Source organism: Malaclemys terrapin, chromosome 3, assembly GCF_027887155.1.
Source record: "Malaclemys terrapin pileata isolate rMalTer1 chromosome 3, rMalTer1.hap1, whole genome shotgun sequence".
NCBI classification, from domain to species: domain Eukaryota; kingdom Metazoa; phylum Chordata; order Testudines; family Emydidae; genus Malaclemys; species Malaclemys terrapin.
Genome location: NC_071507.1, coordinates 68597388 through 68620077, shown reverse-complemented (window position 1 = coordinate 68620077; position 22690 = coordinate 68597388). Strand labels below are relative to the sequence as shown.

The window sequence follows — 22690 nt, the reverse complement described above, 5'->3', positions numbered from 1 at the left end:
CCCTCACTGGAAAAGCACCAGGTTAAAGATGGATTCCAGTTCAGGTGACATGACCACATGTCACTGCAAGACTTCATTACTCACTTGCCAGCACACACATATACAGGAAGACTCACAGGTAAATACAGCCATCTGCAGACAATGGGAGTCATCAAGATTCCAAACCATCCTTAATGGCCCACACTTTACATAATTACAATAGGCCCTCAGAGTTATGTTTTATATTTCTAGTTTTAGATACAAGAGTGGTACATTTCTACAAATAGGATGATCACACTCAGTAGATTATGAGCTTTGTAATGATACCTTACAAGAGACCTTTTGCATGAAACATATCCCAGTTACATTATATTCACTTATTATCATGTTTTTATAAAACCATCAGAGGGCCCTGTGGCACCTTTAAGACTAACAGAAGTATTGGGAGCATAAGCTTTCGTGGGTAAGAACCTCACTTCTTCAGATGCAAGTCTCTTGCGCTCTAACTCGCAAGTGTAGCCAAGCCCTTAGACTTGTTTTCTCTATAAACAAATCTAAGTGCTGGGTGTCAAAGAAAGATGTACTCTGAGGTGTAACTAGTGAGCTGTGGTGTTTTATTCCTATGGGAACCGTGGGCCTGGTAATTCTGTGAGTGTTCAGTGAAGTGGGCTGGACATTACAGGGGATGTTTGGAGGACTCGGGGGTTGGAGCGTGCCTCTCACTAACCAGTAAAGAGAGAGCGAGGCCTGAGTAGGTCTGGAGGGAAATGCTTGTGTTGCCAGGGGCATTAGGGAGTTGATCCCAGACAGGCACAAATGAGGCTTCTTCATGATAAGGGCAGGTAGTAACAAGATGCTTCACAACCCCGAATACCTCCAGGGAGTATCACATCCCTTAGCTATTTTCTCTGATTCTCTCCCAATTGATTTTATCTTTGTTAGCCAGCCAACATATTGATGTGGGAGGTGGGGGAGGGTCCAAGATGGACACCTTAGATACTATGTTGCACTATGGCACAATGGGTTTTCTTGAATCCTAGGGCCCTAGTAAATCCTGTGATTTGTGTGGCCATTGTCAGAACAGCTGGAGGGAGAGGGCATGCACGGATGGATTGAAAATCTCTACTAGACAGTACTGTGGGATGTTGTCAATCGTGTAAAGCAGGGGGATGAGTCAGCATCAATGACTTTTACAGGTTTGAGCGGCACAGGGAGCTGTGGATGTATTCTGCACATAAAGCCCTAAGCAAATTGATGTAAGACTGTTTCCTAGCTAAGAAATGGATGTCTCCATCCACTTACATGACCAGAAGGAACAAAGATTGTGGAGGGGAAAATGGCTAAATACTATCGCCATCAGTTAAAAAATGCAAAAACTTATTTCAAAACAGCAACATATTCCCCTCTGCCAACATGCCAACAACCAGTCTGCAAGAACATATCACACAACAGCAAGTTAGAATCTCTGCACCTTTTTTACTCCTTCCCCAAATTTCCAGCCTCAAGTGCCTCTGCCTTCCCCAAATGTCTGTTCAAGCAAACAGGCTTTGTGGTATACCCATGAGATCAACAAATTGGGAGTATTTTGAACCACAAGGGTAGCAAGTACATTATTATTATTATTATTATTATTATTATTAACTGTTTGCATTGTTAGTACCTAGAGTCCCTTAATGCTACACACACACACACACAGTCATACAGTCTCTGCCCCAAAAAGCTTGGAATAAAAATTGAGCAGTATAATGAATCTGAAGGCAGCAAGCTTAATACGAAGAAGAAAAGAACACTTTTTAATCACAACACGCAGTTGGCTCATGGAACTCATTTCTACAAGATATTGCAGCCATGACTTTAGCAGGATTGAAAAAAGGATTAGACAGTGATATAAATAATGAGAACATCCAGAGTTACATTAATAAAGATGAAGAATATCCAATCATTTGGAATGTACATAAATCCTCACACTTCAGGGGATAAGCTGTCCCTCTAACTGACAGATTTAGGAAGCAACCACTTCTATGGTAATCTCAGGGTTTACTGCACTTCCCTCTGAAACATCTGGTACTAGCTATTGTCAGAGACAGAACACTGGACTAGACAGACCTGTAGTCTGATCCAGTTTAGAAACTCCTTTGTTCCAAAAGTCTCACATCTCTCATAATTGCCTTACATACAAATTGAACAGGAAGAGAATGGACAGAGCAGGTACTAATTATCTTATCTTAGCACCGGGGACCTCCAAAACTGCCATGATTTCCCTTGTTATTGTTTATGTGATTATTACAAATTTTATGGAAGCTGTTAGGAAAATAAGGAGGGCAAATAAAGTTTTGGCATGAAAAGTTTTGGCAAGACATCTATATGATATATATAAATATTATTACCTTTTCTGTATCAATAAAAACAAATACAACAACTGAAACAATAAAAGAGAAATTCACTCAACAAGATCCAATAATGGATAGTTATTAATCACTATACAAAGGATTACTACAGCTGTGTGGACTCAGTTCCTAGATAGTTATTTTAGATCGGGGTCGGCAACCTCTGGAACGTGGTTCGCCAAAGTAAGCACCATGGGGGGGGGAGGGGCTGGGCCAGTTTGTTTACCTGCTGCGTCTGCAGGTTCTGCCGATCGCAGCTCCCACTGGCCGCAGTTCGCCGCTCCAGGCCAATGGGGGCGGCGGGAAGCAGAGTAGGCCGAGGGATGTCCTTACCCTTAAGACTCTACTCTATTTATGTTTCCTGTAAGATAACTTTTAGTGTCTTACCCCTTGTTCTTAATGTGGAAAAAAGTTTTGGATGAAATCTGAAGATAAAAAAAAGTTAGGAACAATGGGACTGAATGCCCATAATTAAAAAGATAAACATATGATATCAGAACAGGCTGTTTAATCTCTTTCTCACCACTCCTTGCCAAACTGGTCAACTGAACTGGGGAGAGAACTTTCTCAAAAAGATTAGGATTTGTGCCTAAGATATTTTGGTCCTTAACAGAAAGGGATAATAAATTGAGGCTATATGAAATTTAAAGGCCGTGGTCCTGCAATGTGTAGTAAGCAAGAGGATTGCTACATCTCTACAGACCCCTACTGGAGTCAACATAGTTCTGTGTAGCCCCCACACACTACATATTGTAGGACCGGATCTTAAGATTCTACAATGGGAACATCATTGACATGCTTCCCAGGAGTACCCAGGGTTGTGGGGCACCTTGTTACTACCTGTCCTGAGCATGAGGAAGTCTTGTCTGTGTCTACTTCCTGATTCCACCGGCTACAGGCAACACAAGCACTCCATTCTCAGCCTGTGCAGGCTCCACTGTCCATCTTCAGGTTAGTGATAGATACACTCAACCCCCGTACCCTCTGAAAGTCCCTCTGGAGTGTCCAGCCCCTGTTCCACTGGACACTTGCTGTAGTCCCAGATTCACTGCTCCCAAAGGAGTAGTACAACCCAGTTTACCAGTTACACCTCAGATCACTGCACCACTTAACACCCAGCACTTAGATATGTTTGTAGTTAAAACAAGCAAAAGTTTAATTAACAAAGAGGATAGATTGAAATGATAGCAAGTGGAAGTACTGGAAACAAATATACATATAAAACAAAAACATAACATGCATTCTAAAACCTGGGTTTACTTAACTAGTTACTTTTATGTCTTATGGGGCAAGACCCCCACAATCCTTTCAGCATATTACAGCTAGGCTTGGCGATGATCTTCTGTGCATGAGACAAGTCATGCTGTCAGCTTGCCTCCTCAGTGGAAAAGATTCACGGTGCCCTCCTGCACCCCCAGTTAGACAGCCCCCAATCCATTCTCTGTACTGATAAGCAGGACATCCCCTGCTGGTTGTTTTTTTTCCTGAACGCTGCTTTCTTGTCAATTTCCTGATTAGCATTTGGGTCAGTCTGTAGATAGGCCTCTGTTGTGAAGTGGACAATACACATAGGATTGCCAATTTTGGTTGGACATGTTCCTAGAGGTTTCATCATATGACATAATCTTTAATTAAAGATTGAGCTTTAATTCCTGGAGACTCCAGGACAATCCTGGAGGGTTGGCAACCCTACATACACAATACACACAAGCAGCCAGAGAAAGATAAGCATCTCTTCCTGCCTGCTGGACAGGAGCATGTCTATCACCTTCTGTTGCTCTGCCTTAACTCACATACTTTAAGGACATGATTTTCATTATTGATATATAGTTCCTTAAACATTATCCAAACATACATTTTGCAATGATTATGATTTGCCATTGGTTCTCAGTAGAGACTTTATAACACCAACAGATCTTGCTGTCAGTGGGCAGGATCAAACCTGGGACATCTGGAGCTAAATGCATGAGTCTCTACTGCATGAGCTAAAAGCCACATAGCTCTTAGCTACTGTAGCAGACTCATTAATCTCTAAGTGGTCTCAGTGCCACTAGATGGGACAGAGCACCACACCCAGGAGGTGTGTTTGTTACAACTTCACATGCCACCTTTTAGTGAATTATGTTTATACCTGACCGAGGGGATTCCTATAAAACTAAGTGCTCCTTGTGCCCTCTGCCAGCTGTCACCAAGATGTCTGGAAGGCCAACCCCCCTTTAATATTTGCTACATCCTCTCTTTTGCAAGTACAATATATCTTGCACTTGTAGGACGATGGACTCTCTTTTCTATCTTTAGCTTTGTGATATTTATCATGAAACTGGCTTGATTACTGGAGCCATTTACATCTATTATGCACATTACAGGCAATACTGGTAGCACCACTTATTTCTAAGACTGCCCAACACTTCCCATAAATCAGCCCTGTTTTCAGTTGCTTACACCTTTGCCAAACTTTAACCATTGAAAAAAATTAAGCCAAATTGGTTCAGCTGTTTCCAAGAACAAGGCTAAGGGAAAATATGTTTTGCCCATGTGACCTTTTCTCTGAGAAGCTCTAGGGCGCCCCATGCTTTTGGGCTGGGGATTCAGAATTTGGCATGTGCCTTTTGGTATTCCTATGAAAATCCACCCAAATTTGGTCAAGTTATAAGCCTTGGAGGGAGGGAGGGGGAAGAAATCACAGTTCGCACATGCTCAGTAGACAGCTTTGGAGCGAAATTCCCTGAAGATTCCATCCATACTGAGCATGATGCAGCCCAGAGCTAAGCAGGATTTTTCCTGCAATTGCAATTGCAGATCTGGGATGTTGTGCTGGATCAGTTTTGGGCAGTGGAACTGAGAGCAGGGAGACTGTGCCTCCTATGCTCTCAATGTCCCCCTGCTGGACCCAGGCATCATGGAGGAGGAAGCTGCCAGATTCAAATGAATAAGGGACAAGAGCTGGACCTGGGACAGGAAGCAGATTGATACATGGACCCTGGTGTGTGGGGTGGGGGTGGGGAGAAGACAGGGGGACAAAGAATCTGGGACAAGGATCTGTGGAAGAAGGGGACAAACACTGAGATTGGACAAGGATCCCAAGGAGGGAGACTGGGATTGCCAGCCAGTGAGGATGGGGAATATGGACAGGGGCAATTGGAGGCCAGGGTGGCAAAGAGAGATTAATTGAGGACCCAGGAGGCAAGCGCTGGGAGCGGGCAAGAAAACTGGAAAATGGAGAATGGAGTCCAGATGGGCGTCACTAGAACTTGCTGGGCCAGGAAACTGAGAGGAGATACCTGAGGAGTGAAGAGTAGGTGAGGAGATTTGAATGAGGAGCCAGGGAAGACAGAACTGACAGAGACAGGTTGGAAGGGATGAAGCAGACGGGGTTAAACTTTGAAGGAATGGGCAGAGGAATCTGTCCCCCTAGAGCACTCTCCCCTTCAGAGCCTGGACTGGATCCCAAGGTTCAAATCTCATCATTCCTCTGCTGTCAGCAAATATCTGTGGGAAAAAGTATATGACCATGTAATGAAAAACTATAATACATATTTTTATTACTTGTGTAGATTTGCACTCACTACAGACACACCCCCATTGTGGGTGGATATGGCATAGCAGTTTTTTCCAGTCTGGTGGCCCCTGCTGATGGTTGCTTCGGTCCAGCAGTGGTCTGCCTTCTCTCATGACTCAGGCTGCCTCCAACTGGGTCACATTTTAGTTCCACCCCATCTTCCCCATGGCCAGTAGGGGAACCCAAGCCCTCCCATTACAATGAGTTTTACAGCTCAGGGACCCTATAACCAGCAACCAATGTCTGCTCTGTCAGACTTCTTGATACTGCCTTCAAGGACTTCTTCCGACTATAGCTTTTCTACAGGCCTTCTCTCCACAACTTCCCTAGATGCATCCTTCGTCCAGAGCTAGGGCTCACAGGGCTGTCCAATGGAATCCCTCAGCAAGAATCCCAAATGAAAAGTATAAAATCAAATAAACTTTGGACCGCCTCAGGTTTCCTTCTTTCTCTGCAGAAGCATGTTTCCCACAGATCAACCCACTCTCTACTATCATAAGAGAGACTGCAGACTTCTTCACTCTCTCCCTGCAGCCCCTCAAAAGTCAGTCCAGATTCCCCTTAGGCTATATGATCATTCCCTCTTGGGCTTCACTACCTCCAGGTTCCCCCTCACTCAGAACAACCCATCTCTGCCCCGGGCTTCCTGTTAGCTCAGGATCCTCTGGTTCTAGTTCCACATCTGCCTCCCAGGCTTCTCTCTGCCTTTAGCTAAGAGCAGAGACACCTGACTATCAGTCTCCTCCCTAGCCTTTTCCCTACTACTCCTTTATGAGGACCCAGCGCCTTCCCAGCTGGGTTTGATCATCAGTTATGTCTAATACCAGGTGCCACCTGGTAGCCTAATTGGACTCAGGTTAACCATGGTTGACCAACCAGTGTGGGACTGATATACCCCATCACAATTTGTAAACATTATCGTCTTTGCAAAGTGGAAGTCAAAATTATTTTGAAGGGGTCTTCGTTTTTAATACATTGATATATGCCTGGACATATTCTTCCATCATGAGTAACCTATTTTATTATGGCCCAATCCTACATATGAAGTTAATGATAAAAATCGCACCGATCTCAAAGGGGTCAGGCTTAGGCCTGTAGAGCTCTCCATTTTTATACAGTTACATCTATTGACCTTCTGATACTCATCAATTCATAAATAATGTGGGTTCGGGTTTTTTTGTTTGTTTTTTGGGTGGGAGGAAGGGAGGTTCCTTGTTTTGTGAGGGGAAAGAAATGCTGCCTTCTCATCTCCAGGAACCTTTGTTGTTGTGGAGCGTTAGACATAGTTTTCCTCTAATCTCTCTTTTACATGCTCACAGGCTTCCAGCCTTTTGCAAATAAGAGGAGAGTGTTCTTTGATCTTCCCTCAAAATTGCAGAGCTTCACAGGGTATGTCTTCATTCCAGGGTTAACAAAGGGGATTACACAAGCCTGAGCACTAGCCCAGGTGTGTACAGCCATACTGCAAAGCCATAGCTGAGTTTCTGGAGCCTCATTGGTTCTACACTCACGCATGTGTGTTGCTTGTTCTGGGGGCATAGCTGCAGTAAGCTGAGCTGCTCTATGATTGTTTCCCAGAGAATTGTGGAAGAACTTTTCTGTTCTTCTGGCACATGAGGGGAGGAGGGGGGAAATTGTGGGATGAAATTAGAAGACTATCAGTATTCAAATAGTTTAGCCCATGTGCCCATCATAAAATGGGGGAGGGGAGTTTACCAGCCTGTGAAAGCCCCACTCAGGCTTTAGCTTACACTCCAGGATTGCCCAGCAACCCTGGGTTGAAAGCGCCACTAAACTAGGGTCAGAGATTTTTGTATGTGGATGGGAAAGGGGTTAGAGCTTTACCCAAGAGCCCAAGTTACTTCTGCAGTGAAGACTTACCCACTGATATCACAATGCTTCATGCGTGCCCTTGCTACCTCCTGTTTGCTGTATCTGAAGTGCAGCCACGCTAGCCAACTATTACGAGATCATTGCTTTATAGCAGTACATCAAAGGCATAGTCAGCTGGGAGACAAGTGTATATTTCAACAATATATCCCACATTATTCTTCTCTAAAAATAACCATATGATATTTATGGAGACAGATCACTTTGTTCCTATTGCTAAAAATGTGTGTCTGCCAAAAACATGAAAAATGTGTCAGTAACTTAGCGCGACACAGTGCTATGAACTTCAAAAAACTAGTTGCTCCATTGGAGCAGAGAGTTCAAAGGGTTCATGAGGGATCAAAGTGAGAACAGAACAAAAGCACTTTCCTCTACATTAAAAATGGTACAAATTCCAAGGATAAGCAGACATTTATTATGAAAATTCCATTTATAAGAGAAAGCGCAATTACTTTCAATAAGTGACCCACTTGAGGCCACGTAATGACACAGGGAAAGCAGAGATGTTAAACTTTCCTGCACAATGTCAAACTTTAGTTAGACTGTACCCATGTTGACTTATGCTATACCTTACAAATATTGAGAAAGTTCCTGGAGGGAGTGGGTTGGGGTGGAACTGTGCTTGACAGGGGATCTGATGGTCCTTAAAATCCCCTGGTCTTGTTTCTTCTACTCTGTCCTACTTCTCATCTCTTATGGTCTCCTTCATCCCTAACCTCCCACTCTTGCTCCTGTTGTCCTTTACTCTTCATTAATTGCCCTTTCCTTTGCCTGCGTTTCTTTGCCTCTTCCTCTTCTTAGTTCTCCTTAGTTCTTCACTATGTTCTTTCCATCTTAACATCGGTCTCTCTTCCTTCCCTAGTGGATCATTTCATTTGAGCCTCGTCTCTTCCCTGGTTTGGTTTGGTGCGTGCACGCAGATGCTGCTTATTCACAGATCCCACAACACTGGGTCTGCTCCTCTGCTGCCTATAATCAGGGCCCTGTATATTTTGTAGAAGGCTTGATGTACATTTTGCGGCAACATTCCTGAGATTTGGTGGAACTCTGATACAGCTGACTGGAAATTCTGCAACAGCTTCATTTAACTTTTTAAAATTCTGATTGTTTTCATTAATTACACATGAAAATGAATAATACCACCAGTAAAGTCTCCCCCTCCCTGCCCCCCCAAAAATGGGAAGCAGTTTGGGACTGTGTGATAAGCACAATAGCAAGATGGTTCTGTAAAAACAATCATCAGGGGAAAAGTTAACAATGCTGCCATTCAAAAATTGGCCTCTCCAACTTTATTTGAGGGGTCCTTCTCCTGTTCAAAAATGGGTGAATAAAGTTAGGCTCCTAAATATTTAGGTGCAAAAATTAAGTTAGGTTTCTAAATCCTTATTAACCCACTTTTTTTATGTCTTTGCTAAATCGTCTGACGTACATTTGAAAGGTAGTAGTCCAACTGCACTGAAATGCAGCTGGGGTTACACAGGTGTAAAGGAGAGTATAATTTGAAATAACGAGTTTAGATGCCAAGTGTGTACTTCCATTAAAAATATAACAGATTTTAAAACTAATCTATTTTCTAAAGAAGGTAAAGAGGGCTGCCTTGGGCTGATTTCTAATAGCTCATATTAACCTTCCTTTACCCCCCAAAAGTGTGTCTATATATAACTTTACGTCAAAAACATGTTAACGTTAAGATTGTAACGTCAAGCACAAAAGTTAGAAAAAGACCCATGAGTCCACCTCTTCCAGGGTTAGGATTGTTAATCCTCTAGGATTGTCCTGGAGTCTCCAAGAATTAAAGATTAATCTTTAATTAAAGATTATGTCATATGATGAAATCTCCAGGAACACGTCCAACCAAAACTGGCAACCCTATCCAGGGTATCAAAGTCCAACAAGTCTTCCGCCTTTCTCCGGAGCTTCTCTGTAGCCCTCCTGGGTTTATTTTAGGCTCCATGATCTCAGCAACCACATTTCAACAGCAGCAGTCACACTAACTAGGCAGCCTTCAGCATCCAGTCTTTCTTTGGCCTCTTCAGCAGCAGCACCACTCCTTCCTGCTACAGCCCTCTTTTCAGCAGTGGAGTACAAACTCAGCAGCCACAGCCAGCAATCTTTGTATGCTTTATTTTAGAATTGGGAATAGAATCCAGATGTACTCATCCACAGTTCTATGATTTAACCATAAGAGACTCCTTCCCCCAATAATCTCAGCTACACTGGTTTAAGTTTTGAGTAAATCCTTTTGGAGTCACTGGTGTAACTCCAGATTTAATCCAGTGTAGCTGAAGTCAGAATCTGGTCCAATGCAATTAGGCCGGGGTGAATTTTGCCCAAATTGTCCACCTTGCAGATACAATTTCTTTTTCCTAAATCAGCTGTGCCACTTCAGCCTGAATACAGCAAAAACATGTCCAGCCCAGTGAAGTTGTTCAGCTGTAAAATTAATTGGTTTAGAATACTAACATTTTAAAATAGCATAATTTTGAGTTTTGATGATTTAAGTTAAAATACACAAAATATTGCAACTTGAGTCTCATGATTTGTAAATGAAACCCTGAGCCTAATCTTGGGCAAAAGTGCCAAGCTCTTGTGATCTAAGCTGCCATGGAAACATCTGCAAATCCTTGAGAGGGGCTGAAAGCGTTTCCTCCTTAAGGCGGTGTCAGCAGTGATGGATGCTATCTTGTACACAGTCCTAGTTTGAGCGGTCTGAGTCAGCCCTTGACCTGGACAATAGAATATGCTTTTTCTCACTGAAACAAATTTCCTACTGTGACAAGTGGGGGGTTTAGCCAGCCCAAGAGGAAAACAGAAGGTTTAAACCCCCAAAGTGAGCAACTGAACAAACGGATTGCATCCTGTATCATTGTACTATAAGTGTATTGAGTAAGGTCTTTTCTGAAAGCTAGTAATGTTCTGAACTTGATCGTCTGAACTTATGATGTACGTATACAGACTGTGGTTATGAATCTGTGCATTTGTGTATATAGATAACTGTACTCATAACATGTACTACAACATCAGCTACACCTCATAGCAGGGAGGGGCATCGCCCCAAGCCAGATGTTTACACAAAACCAGCTCCAAGTAACCATCCATGGTCCAGCCGAGGAAAAGACAATGATGGAGTATTAGAGTTAATGGAAAAAAATTGAGACATCCCAGCTACCATAGGTATGCTGGGAAACTGTTCAAAGGAATTAGGTAACTTGCATTACAAAAAGGACTTTATCTAATATGGAAGTATAAAGTCTGAGGTTGTGTCTTTGTTTATTTTCTGTGTAACTAGTATATGTTTGCTCTCCCTTAATATTTCATCTTCGAATCTGTGGTTTTTCTATTAAATAAACCTTTTGTTTATTTTGATCCCAAGATAGTGTCTGGTGTGCAAATCTTGTGTGTGTCAAAGTGAATTGTTAATTGGGGGGGCTGGTGTCACGCCTTTGGGGGGTGACGAACCATAGGGAAGCAGTCCGAGTGCCTGGTACTTAAGATCACGGGGAGAATGGATTTGGGGAGACTCGGGATTGGAAGGGCTGTTGGTGTCATCCTGCAAAAAAGTAACTAGGCTAATAGAAGCCAGGGGGAGCCCTTGTACTTGTCAGGAAATTGAATCAACTCTGCACAGCATAAAGGCCCCCAGGGTTACAGGGCAGGTGATGACAGGATTTCTTACCCATCTTGGTGATCCCCACAATGTCACTATGGTGTAATCACATTGCAGGTGACCCCTTTGAGGTCTGTAGTACTTCCCAAATAGCAAACAGTAATGCTGTGAGTAGCTGATCCCAATGTCGAAGGTCCTGAGCAAATAACTTCGGGAGCATTTTCTTTAAGGTCTGATTAAACCACTCAACCAGCCCATCAGTCTGAGGGTGATATGCAGATATCCAAAGGGTCTTCATCTTCAACAAGCTGCAGACTTCCCACATCATATGGGAGGTTCAATTGATTCCCTGGTCTGTTAAAATCTCTTTGGGGATTTTGACTCACACAAAGATTCAATAATTCACTGATGATTATTTTGGCACACAATGGTACAGCTTTGTTGGAGACTAGCTGGAGCAGCTAGGAGGGCATTAAACTACCAATACAAGGGGAGGGTGCTAAGGAGGCAAATGCAGTACAAAACTCAAACTAAAGATGTCATGAACAAATGGCACTGATGCGGCAAAGAATGTGAAGAAAATAAAATTTTCAATTGCTTATATATCAGTGGTAGGAGTCTGGGTAACAACTAACAATTAATTAGCAATTCTCATTGATGAAGAAAAATTATATAACTGGCATTATTAAAACTTGGTGGGACAATTCACATGACTGGCGAGACTGTGTTTAGGAAGAAGAGAATGGGTAAGAGGATGAGGAATGACACGCGATATTAAAGACATCTTACCACTTTTAGATTTATCAGTGACTCAGAACCACAAAATTTTGAATGCATATGGATCAATGTGCTAACTAACAAAGCACAATTTGGGGTCTGGTGGGGATCTGTTACAGGCCACTGACTCAAACCAGAGAACAGGATGAGTTACTCTTTACAGACAGGTGCTTAATGCGTTGACAGAAATAATGCTGTTATGGGGGAGTTCAACTTTGGAGACATATACTGGAGAACTCATGCAGCCAGTAATAAAACATCGTTTCAGTAATTCAAAATTACAGATAATAATTTTCTAGCACAGAAGGTGCTGCACCCAATACAAAGTAGCTCTATTTTGGTCCTCATTAGGACAGATAAAAAAGAATTAATCACTGGACTGGATGCTGGTGGTTGCCTAGGGACCTGTGATCAAACCTGATTACATTCAATATGGGCAAACAGAGGACAGTCCGAACAAGTAATATATAAACTTGGTGCTGCAAGAGGGTTAATCTCTCAACGCTAAGGAAAATTATGAGTGAAATTGATTGGAAGAAAAAAATAGACAAGAAAACATGAATGAAAGTTGGGAATCCTTAAAGGAGAGTTTATTAGATGAACAAAAAGCCATGCTTCCACAATCAAGAAAGTGGAGGCAACAATAAGAAATCATATATATAAATGAGAAGTTAAAAACTATAAAAAGTTGATAGGGGAAGTTAAAGACATCAGGGAAAAATCCATTGCTGGCAGGGCTCATGACAATAAGGAGTTTTTAGAGAATATTAGTAACTAAGGAAATCCCAGCAATGGTATAGGGGTATAGACATATTACTAGATAGAGTCATAGGCACTGACTCCGTGGGTGCTCCAAGGCTGGAGCACCCACAGGGAAAAATTAGTGGGTGCTCTGCACCCTGTGGCAGCCAAGCTCCCCTCCCCACCTCCCCTCAGCCTCCTCCCCTGAGCGTGCCGCGTCCCTACTCCTCCGCCTACCTCCCAGCACTTGCTGCTGCCAAACAGCTGTAGCAAGCTCCAGGAGGGAGGGGGGAGGAGCGGAAACATGGTTCGCTCAAGGGAGGAGGAGGGGAAGAGGTGTGGCCGGGGTGGAGATTTGGGGAAGGAATCAAAATAGGGGCAGGGAGGGGGCGGAGCCTTTGGGGAAGGGGATGGAATGGGAGCATGACAGGGGCAGAGGGGGGTTGAGCACCTATGGATAGAGTTGGTAGAATTGTTAATAATGATGCAGAAAGCATTCAATAAATATTTCTGGTCTGTATTTAAAAAGAAACAGGATGATGTATTTGTATCACATGGAGACTGATGAACTACTTTCCAGACCATCAGAATGCCCTAATAACTTGTACCCAAGAGTTATAAAAAGTGAGCTACGAAGATCTCTGGCCCATCAATTTTAATTTTAAATAAAAGTTTGAATACCAGGGACATTCCAGAAGACTAAAAGAGTACTAATATTGTGCAATATTCAAAAAGTGCAAGCAATATGCCCTGGGTAATTGTAGGCAGGTTAGTTTGACATCAGTCTTGGGCAAAACAATGGAAAAGCTAATACAGGATTCAATTGCTAAAGAATTAAAGAATAGGGATACAATTAATTCCAGTCAACATGGTTTCATGGAAAATAGGTCTTGTCAAACAAACCTGATTTTTCCTTTTTGATGGCATTTCTAGTTTGGTTGATAAAGGTAAAGTATTTGCAGCCATGCTGCAGCGCGAGATATACTTTCTGCCATCTCCGACCGGGTAGGAGACTCCATCCCATTCTAGAAGACAATGACCTGGCCTCAGTTATTCATGCCTTCCTTACCTTTCGGCTGGACTACAGCAATGCGATATACTTGGGCATGAAGCCATCAGCATTTAGGAAACTCCAACTAGTATAGAACACTGCAAGGCACCTCCTCAGCAAAAGAGGCTATCATGCACACATCATATATCTGTCCTCCCTCCTTACAGTGGCTTCCTATTGGATTTTGAATCTAGTTCAAGGTGTCAAGGCCCAGGATATCCAAAAGATTTCCTAAGCTCCAGGAACACAGAGTATGGTCAACAATTCCACTCCTCAGTCACAATGGAATTCTCTGCAATAGGATAAAGCTTGTCTGTGCAGTAGATATGAACTTTCTCTGGGGTCAATCTTAAACTGTGGAATGAACTCCCTCAGGAACCATCACAAACCTCACCGCCTTCTGCTCCAACTGCAAGGCACATTTCTTTGATCTTGCCTTCTCTAACAAACCCAAAGCAATACATATTTAAACAACAACAAAAACAAAAAAGCTAAAACCCTGCCAAAACAATATATTCCCCTGCACCTGTTCCTATCCCTGGGATAGGATGAGAGGAAAAAACACACCATACAACAGATGTGTAGTCACATTGCTTTGAGCACCTTCCAGCAGTGCATTGATACCACGCTCATCACTGCAGTATAAGGGCAGCCATAGAAAGGATACAATATACTTAGTACTGTAACATTCTGATTAAAAAGTTAGCACTATACAATACCAATAAAGCACACTTTAAATGGATTACAAAATAGCTAATTGGCAGGACTCAAAAAGTAGACGACGGTGGAGAATCATCACAGAATGTGGGTGTTTCTGGAGTGGTTTTGGAGGGATCAATACTAGGCACAACACTACTCAACATTTTCATCAACAACTGGAAATAAATATAAAATCACTGCTGTTGAAGTGTGTAGATGATACAAAGATTGGCAGAGTGGTAAATAATGAAGAGGACAGAGCAATCCGATTCAAACAAAATATGTTTTAATACATGTAGGAACAAGGAATGCAGGCCATAACTACCAAACGGGGGCAGGGGAAGGATTGTGTCCTTGAAAGCAGTGATTCTGAAAGGTATTTAGGGATCATAGCATCACAAAGCTGTAAGGGACCTCAAGAGCCATAAAGTCTATCTCCCCACACAGAGCCAGGACGAAGTATGCCCAGACCATCCTTGACAGGTGTTTGTCCAACCTGTTTTTAAAAACATCCAGTGATGGGGATTCCACAACCTCCCTTGGAAGTTTGTTCCAGAGTTTAACTATCCATACAATTAGAAAGGTTTTCCTAATGTCTAACCTAAGTCTCCTTTGCTGCAGATTAAGCCCATTACTTCTTGTCCTGCATTCAATGGACACAGAGAACAATTGATAACATATTTCAAAATGACTTGATATGTTATCAAGTCCCCACTCAGTCTTCTTTCTCCAGATTAAACATGCCCAGTTTTTTAAAAACTTTCCTCATTTGTCAGGTTTTCTAAGCCCTTTATGATGTTTATAGCTGTCTTCTAGACACGTTTCAGTTTCTCCACCTTTCCTAGAGTATGGCACCCAGAACTGGACAATACTCCAGTTGAGGCCTCACCAGTGCTATGTAGAGAGGGACAATTACCTCCCGTGTCTTACACACAACACACCTGTTAATATTCCTTTTTCGTCACAGCATCACATCGTTGGCTCATATTTGATTTGTGATCCACTATAACTAGAGTGACCAGATAGCAAGTGTGAAAAATCAGGACGGGGGTGGAGGAGTGATAGGGGTCTATATACAGACCTATATAGGGGTATATATATATAAACATCAGGACTGTCCCTATAAAATCGGGACATCTGGTCATCCTAATTATAACCCCCAATCCTTTTCTGAAGTATTGTGTAGCCAGCTATTGCCCATTTTGTAGCTATTTGATTTTTCCTTCCTGAATGTATTTCTTTGCACTTGTCTTTACTGAATGACATTTTGTTAATTTCAGACCAACTCTCCTACTTGTCAAGGTCATTTTGAATCCTAACCCTGTTATCCAAAGTCCTTGCAATCCCTCCAAGCTTGGCATCATCCACAGATTTTACAAGCATAGTTTCCACTCCATTATCCAAATCATTAATGAAGTGGACAAGCAACTGAACATGAGTTCCCAGTGCAATGATGTGGTAAAAAGAGCAAATGTAATCCTTGGATATATGTGTAGGAAACTAATTTTACCTCGGTTTATGGTATTGCGAGACTCATATTAGAATACTGCACCCAATTCTGGTGTCCACGTTTTTAAAAGGATGTTGAAAAACCTGGAAAAGGCACAGAAAAGAGCCAAAAAAAACCCTATTCAAGGCTGGAGAAAATGCCATACAGTGAGAGATTTAAAAAGATCAATTTGTTTAGTTTATCAAAAAGAAGACTGAGACATGTCTAGATTATAGTATACAAGTACACCTGGGTAATAAAGGGTTTTTTAATCTGAGAAATGCAGAACAAGAACCAATGACTGGAAGTTAAAGGCAGACAAAATCAAATTAGAAATGTATGTTCAAACTTTTAAAAGTGAGGGCGATCAACCAATGAATAAACTACCAAGGGAAGTGATTGATTCTCCATCTCTTGATGTCTTCAAATCAAGAGTGGATGCCATTCTAGAAGATACATGTTAGTCAAACACAGATTATTGGTATTGCCATATAGAGCAATGACATGATTTTTGAAGAAATTTGGATCCTCTTTCTAGATACATTTGGATAAAAAATGTTGAGATGGCTCAAAGAATGCCAAACCTCCAGTCTACCTATCTCCTCTTTGTTTCTTCTCCCTGTTCATATATGTCTTCTATAGTATTACTGTTAGCCCTCCTTAACATGTTAGGTCTATGTAGTGTTGTCTGGTTTTGTATTGTCTGGTCTTGCAGCTTTAACGAGTTACAAAACCACATAATTGCTTACTTCTATTGTAGATCCAGTGAAGCATGTGATTTGATATAATGACTGGGCTGCGGCTGCCTCGCCTACTGGTTGGAACAGAGGTAGTCAGGCCTAGTGGCCAAGTCAGGAGCTGAGTTATCAAGTCTGGGGAGTGAGCCAGAGCTGACAGCCAGAGACCTGGCGTCAATTGTCAGAGCAGTGGCCAGAAACCGAATGCCAAGTCTGGGGAACAAGCCAGAGCCGAGAGCCAGGGGTTGGAGCCAGACTATCAGCCACGGTGAGGACAGGAGCAAGAGCCAGGAACAGGAAACCAGTAATAGGAAACCAGAAGTGGAACCAGGGTCAGGGAGCAGGATACAGAAGCAGGTGCCAGAGCAAGGTCAAGGAACATGAAAGGAGCTGAGAGCAGGAATACAAATACAGCTGTGGGTATGGAATGCTGTTGAGCAGCCAGAAACCCAGGCCTGATGCAGGGTTTAAGACTGTGACTGAGGGGGTCTTCAGTCAATCAGGAGGCCTTGTTCATTAGCTGTCAGCTGAGAGCAATGAGCTGGGTCTGGGTTCAGCTGTGGGTCCCAACCCTGATATTTGGAAAAAAATATCAAATTGTAAGTCATTTACCTTCTTGTATTTTTCCATTGCCTCCTTCTTTATGAAAATCAATAAAATAATAATAATAAAAAAAAAGAATAGTTACCAGATGTGACAGGTTGGATCACTGAAACCCCCTTGGGACTGCCATCTAATGTGCTGAGACTACCTGTAAGCTCATTTTTCCTGGCAGCTTGGGACTTCAGTGCCTTGCCTGGTTGTGCCCGACATTCTAGCCTGCTACAAACAGACCCAGATCTGAACCACGTCCCCCAAAAGCTGCAGGCTTAACTGAAAAAAGCTTAAGAAATGCTCCTGTCTCCAGCACTCTGATACCCAACTCCCAATGGGGTCCAAACCGCAAATAAATCCATTTTACCCTATATAAAGCTTATACAGAGTAAACTCATAAATTGTTCACCCTCTATAACACCGATAGAGAGAGATGCACAGGTGTCCCCTCCTCCCCCGGTATTAATACATACTCTGGGTTAATTAAGAAGTAAAAAGTGATTTTATTAAATACAAAAAGTAGGATTTAAGTGGTTCCAAGAACAAAGTGAATTACCAAGCAAAATAAAATAAAACATGCAATTCTAAGCCTAATACAGTAAGAAAGTGATTACAGATGAAATCGCACCCTGTGATGTTCCAGTAAGCTTTTAAAACAGACTAGCCTCCTTCTAGTCTGGGTCCAGGAATCACTCACACCCCTGTGGTTACTGTTCTTTGTTCCAGTTTCTTTCGGGTATCCTTTGGAGGTGGAGAGGCTACCTCTTGAGCCAGCTGAAGACAAAATGGAGGGGTTCATAGGGGCTTAAATAGACTCTCTCTTGGGGGTGGAAACCCCTTCCCCTCTCTTATGCATAATCCAGCTGCAAGATGGAGTTTTGGAGTCACATGGACAAGTCACATGTCCATGCATGAATCAGAACTTTACAGGCTGAGCTACATTCCCAGGAAAGTTCAGATGTGGATTGGCATCTCTCAAAGCTCTCTGTTAGCTCAAGTGTTTCTTGATTGGGCACTTACTGAGAATAATCTATTCTTAAGAAGCTGATCAACTGCTTCACTCAGGCTACTTAAAATCAAACAAATACATAGCCAATATTCATAACTTTGAATACAAAAATGATACATGCATGTAAATAGGATGAATATATCCAGTAGATCATAACCTTTGCAGAGATATGTTACATGGCATATCTAGCATAAAACATATTCCAGTTATGTCATATTTACATTCATAAGCATATTTCTATAAAGCATTATGGGGTGCAACATCACACCGGGCTCAATACAGGAGAAACTGGGTGAAATTCTATGGTAATATACAGGAGGTCAGACACAGACTAATGATCTAATGGTCTCCTCTGGCCAGAAAATTTCTGAATCTATTAAACTCTTTTACTAGCCCCTCTGCACCCAAACCTTTATCAGTTTCCCCCTCCATGTGTATGTTTGGAGCAGTCAATGGTGGTGGTAGGATTACAGACCATAAATACCTCCTTAGGGAGAGGCAGATAGCACTAAATTATGCAGCAATTCTATGCAGAAATTCATGAAGAAAATTCCCTTTATGCAAAACAGGGCCTTTTAATACAAATCCTCAGGAATGCTCAAATATAGGTGTAACCAGTGATCAATACTAACAACAACAACGAATAATTAAAATATTTTATCATAATAAATAGCAACATTTTACTTCTTTTACAATTTCAGAGTCAAAGTGAACAAGGGCAATTGCATTACATCAACTAAGTACGTATAATTTCATTAATGGTGAGCCATGCAGTTTATCATTACACTCACAGTTAAGTCTGATCACAGAAAGATTCAAAAAATTGACTTTCTGCTATTTCCATCAGAGATTTCTGTGCTTGATAGCAAGTTAAAAGAAAACAAGATGTATTTCGTGGATGCATCTCAGAGTAGTGGCCCGCATATTTTCAAATACCATTTACTGACTATGCAGACAAAAATGAAATGTTCCTACCCCAGAAAAATCCTTCATTTGCCCTCTCTATAGCTCTTTTCCATGTAACTTAAAAATAGCATTACTATTTAAAATATTTTTTCAAATATTGATTAGTTCAATAAAAGTCATCAAAATTATTTGTATTAACAGTAAAATTTATTAAAGACAAGGTATTGTCATTATAGGTACAAAGTTGTTGGGATAACATAACACTGGGAACCATTTTGTATGTATCCACAAACTTGGTAAAACTGAGGACTTCATGATGGAATTTTGGAATTAAAACGGAATTGAGGTGGAGATATTCCAGCCACACACAAAGAGTTCTCCAGATTCCATTAAAATGTACCAAACCACATTACTATTATATGAGTTTCACAGCAACACTACAGATGCTAACTCCTTCAAAGAAAGATATAGGATAGTATTCCTTTACATAGTTTTTGAGTGCTGTAGTGCTGCTCACTGTTTTCTATGTTTTAGAAGCCACCAGAAACCACTCATAGCAGAAGTGTGCATTAAACTAGGTCTTGTACATTTGCATACAGCTAATAAACAAGATTATTTGAGAGCCACCTGTGCCCTTGTAGTGTTTTTATATATATATATAACAAGGAAAAGACAACACTAAACATAACAAATGTTTCTATATCTATAACAAACAATTTTTGGTAACTTTAGCCAATTTCCCTGTTTTTAATTAATCTAACAACAAAACAAAGTTCCTATAGACTTCTTCATTTGTAACTATCACATAATTTGTTAAAACATTACAGCTGGATTTGCAACAACTTGGCTAAATATTGCTTTTTTGTTGATTTTTTACATGCATATTGTATGTTTACTAACAAAGAAAGCACATATTTAAAATTGGGGTAATAAATTTGTCAGATCAGAAATAAAGGTTCACTTCTGGGAGTGGCATAGCCTTATCTCGGATAACAAATAATGAAAGAACAGTCAGAGGGACAAGTCACTTGGGGTGACCCAATACCTATTTTATCAAGTACAGCCAGTCAAAACCCAGCTCCTATTCAAACTCCATGTACAAAATGAAATTGGGAGGGTGGGGTGTACAAGGGGGGAGGAAGGGGAATCACATCTCACACCATAATGCTCAAGAACAAACCTGTGGGTCAGGGAGTGACATGTCCCAGCTGCTTCAGAACAGTTTGACAGTTGTGGGGAGTGACCCAAGACACAATTTGTCAGTCAAAACCCAGTGCCCTATTCAAGCCCTGTACAATATGGAAGAGGGGTGAGGCATGACATGGGGCAGCGTATTGCACAAAAACTAAGCTTCAGGTCAGAGAGTGGCAGGTCCCAGCTCCTTCAGAACCATAGGACAGTCACAGGGATGTGTCATTTGAGCTGACCGAGACATCTAGCCAGGCAAAACGCAGCTCCTTATTAATGCACCATTTACAACATGGAAGCGGGGTCAGGCCCAGACATGCCAAACCCGCAGAAAAAAAACGCAAAAATTGGGCATGTTTTTGGCTTAATTGGCTTGTGAGTTGCTTGTTGGCGAGTTTTTAGCTTGTATCTTGTTGCTTGTTTGGCTTGTATCTTGTTGCTTGTAGCTTCTTTATTTTTGATCAGCTCTCAGCAAGCAGGGGTAATGGGGGGACAGAGCCAGGGGGTCCACCATTGTCCCAGACTGCATGCCAGGGAGATCTAGTCACATAGAGAGTTGGGGTTCTTAGGGATTGGCTTGTTTTGAAATGGGATTTGCTTGATTTTTGGCTTATTGTGACAGTTGGGATGCTTACTTACCACGTGAAAGTTGGCAACTGTGGTGGGGACCTCTCATCTTACATTGCACAGGAGCAAAGCGAGTGGAACCTCCAAGCGCCTTCAGAACAATCTGAGGGGGGCTGGGTGACCTGAGCCTCTTTTTGTCACAGCCAGCCGGTCATGACCCAGCCTCTGGATTATTTAAATTAATCGATAATGACTGAGACACTGACAGACGATTTAGAAATTAAAAGTTTTGACCACATTCCACGGATGGCATTTCTGAAAGGGGGACGTAGCCATTTGAAATAAGTTTGGCCTTTGAATAAGGAAGCACTTAACAAGGAACCGGGAGTAAAGAACCGACTTCAGCCTCTTAACCCGAGTCCCGTCGTTCAGTGACCAGAGCCAGGAGCGTCACCTCGCCGGTCGCAGGAGCAGGAGGAAGCCAAGGTAGAAAGCCAGCACCCAGCCCCTTCCATTGGGGTCGGGGCCACCCTCTGCACCGCCAGCCCACCGCGAGCCCCGCCCCCCCCCCCCCCGCGAGCCCGCTCTCCCCTAGCGAGACGCCCAGCGACCCTTCGCCGCCCAGCGAGCCCGCGTCCCACCCGCCTCCTGCCGCCCGCCAAGCTGCGGCGGCCGGGGCTCGCGTTACCTGTGGAAGTAGTGCCCGCAGAACATGCCGCAGAGCAGCCGGCAGCCCAGGGGCTCCAGGCGGGGCTGGCTGCGCAGCGCCAGCAGCAGCGCGGGCACCAAGAAGGAGGGGAGCTCCTGCAGGAACCAGGCGCCGCGGGCGGGCACCCTGGTCCAGGGCTTGCCCGGCTTCTCCTGGTGTTTCCCGTACCTGGCCGGGGCACGGAGGTTGAGGCAGAGCAGCAGGAAGCCCAGGGCGCCCAGGAGGGAGCTGAGGGCGAGCACCAGGCTCGGGGAGCACTGCATGCTAGGGATGGGGACAGGGCAGCCCAAGCCACCGCCAGCCCCTGCATTAATAGAGCAGCGGCCACCCCGCCCAGCCGAGCGGCTTCCACTTGGGCTGACTGGACTGCGGAGCTCCTCCTAGAGGGAGGGGGAGCTGCAGCTGGGGCAGGGAGGGGCGGCCCTACTGGACTGGCCCCTCAGACCCGGATCCGCGCCCCCAGGGCCGTCCCTAGCTATTCTGGGGCCCTACACGCCCCCGCGGGGGTGGCCCAAGCCTCCGCGGGGGGGAGGGAGGGGAAGCGGGTCCCAGGCCTCCGCGCGAGGGACGGGTTTGGGGGACGGGGGGAACCACCCCCCAGCACTCACCATCGGCGCGGCTGGGGCCGGGTCTGCACTTCCCGCTGCCGGGAGTGCAGGCTGGGCTATGCTGGCTGGCGCGGGGACGGGCCGGGCCGGGTAGAGGCGGGGCTGGGGCGGAGCAGGGGTGGGGGGCATGGGGAAGAGCCGGAGCAGGGGCTGGAGCAGAGCCCTACGCAGCTGTGTGCTTTGCCTATGGGTA

The 22690-nt window shown here is 43.4% G+C and overlaps 1 protein-coding gene across 3 annotated transcripts in view; it reads right to left on the bottom strand.

Annotated features, from left to right (window-relative positions):
* The window catches only part of SRD5A2 (steroid 5 alpha-reductase 2), a 65414-nt gene extending 42940 nt beyond the window's left edge, over nt 1–22474 (bottom strand). The window contains exon 1 of one of the 3 annotated variants that reach the window (XM_054024181.1): nt 21869–22474. In XM_054024181.1, the coding sequence (XP_053880156.1) occupies nt 21869–22152 (284 nt within the window). In that variant the 5' untranslated portion in view covers nt 22153–22474. The remainder of the gene's footprint in view (nt 1–21868) is intronic. The other 2 variants (XM_054024182.1, XM_054024183.1) reach the window with 2 other exon arrangements.
* Nucleotides 22475–22690: the final 216 nt, after the last annotated feature.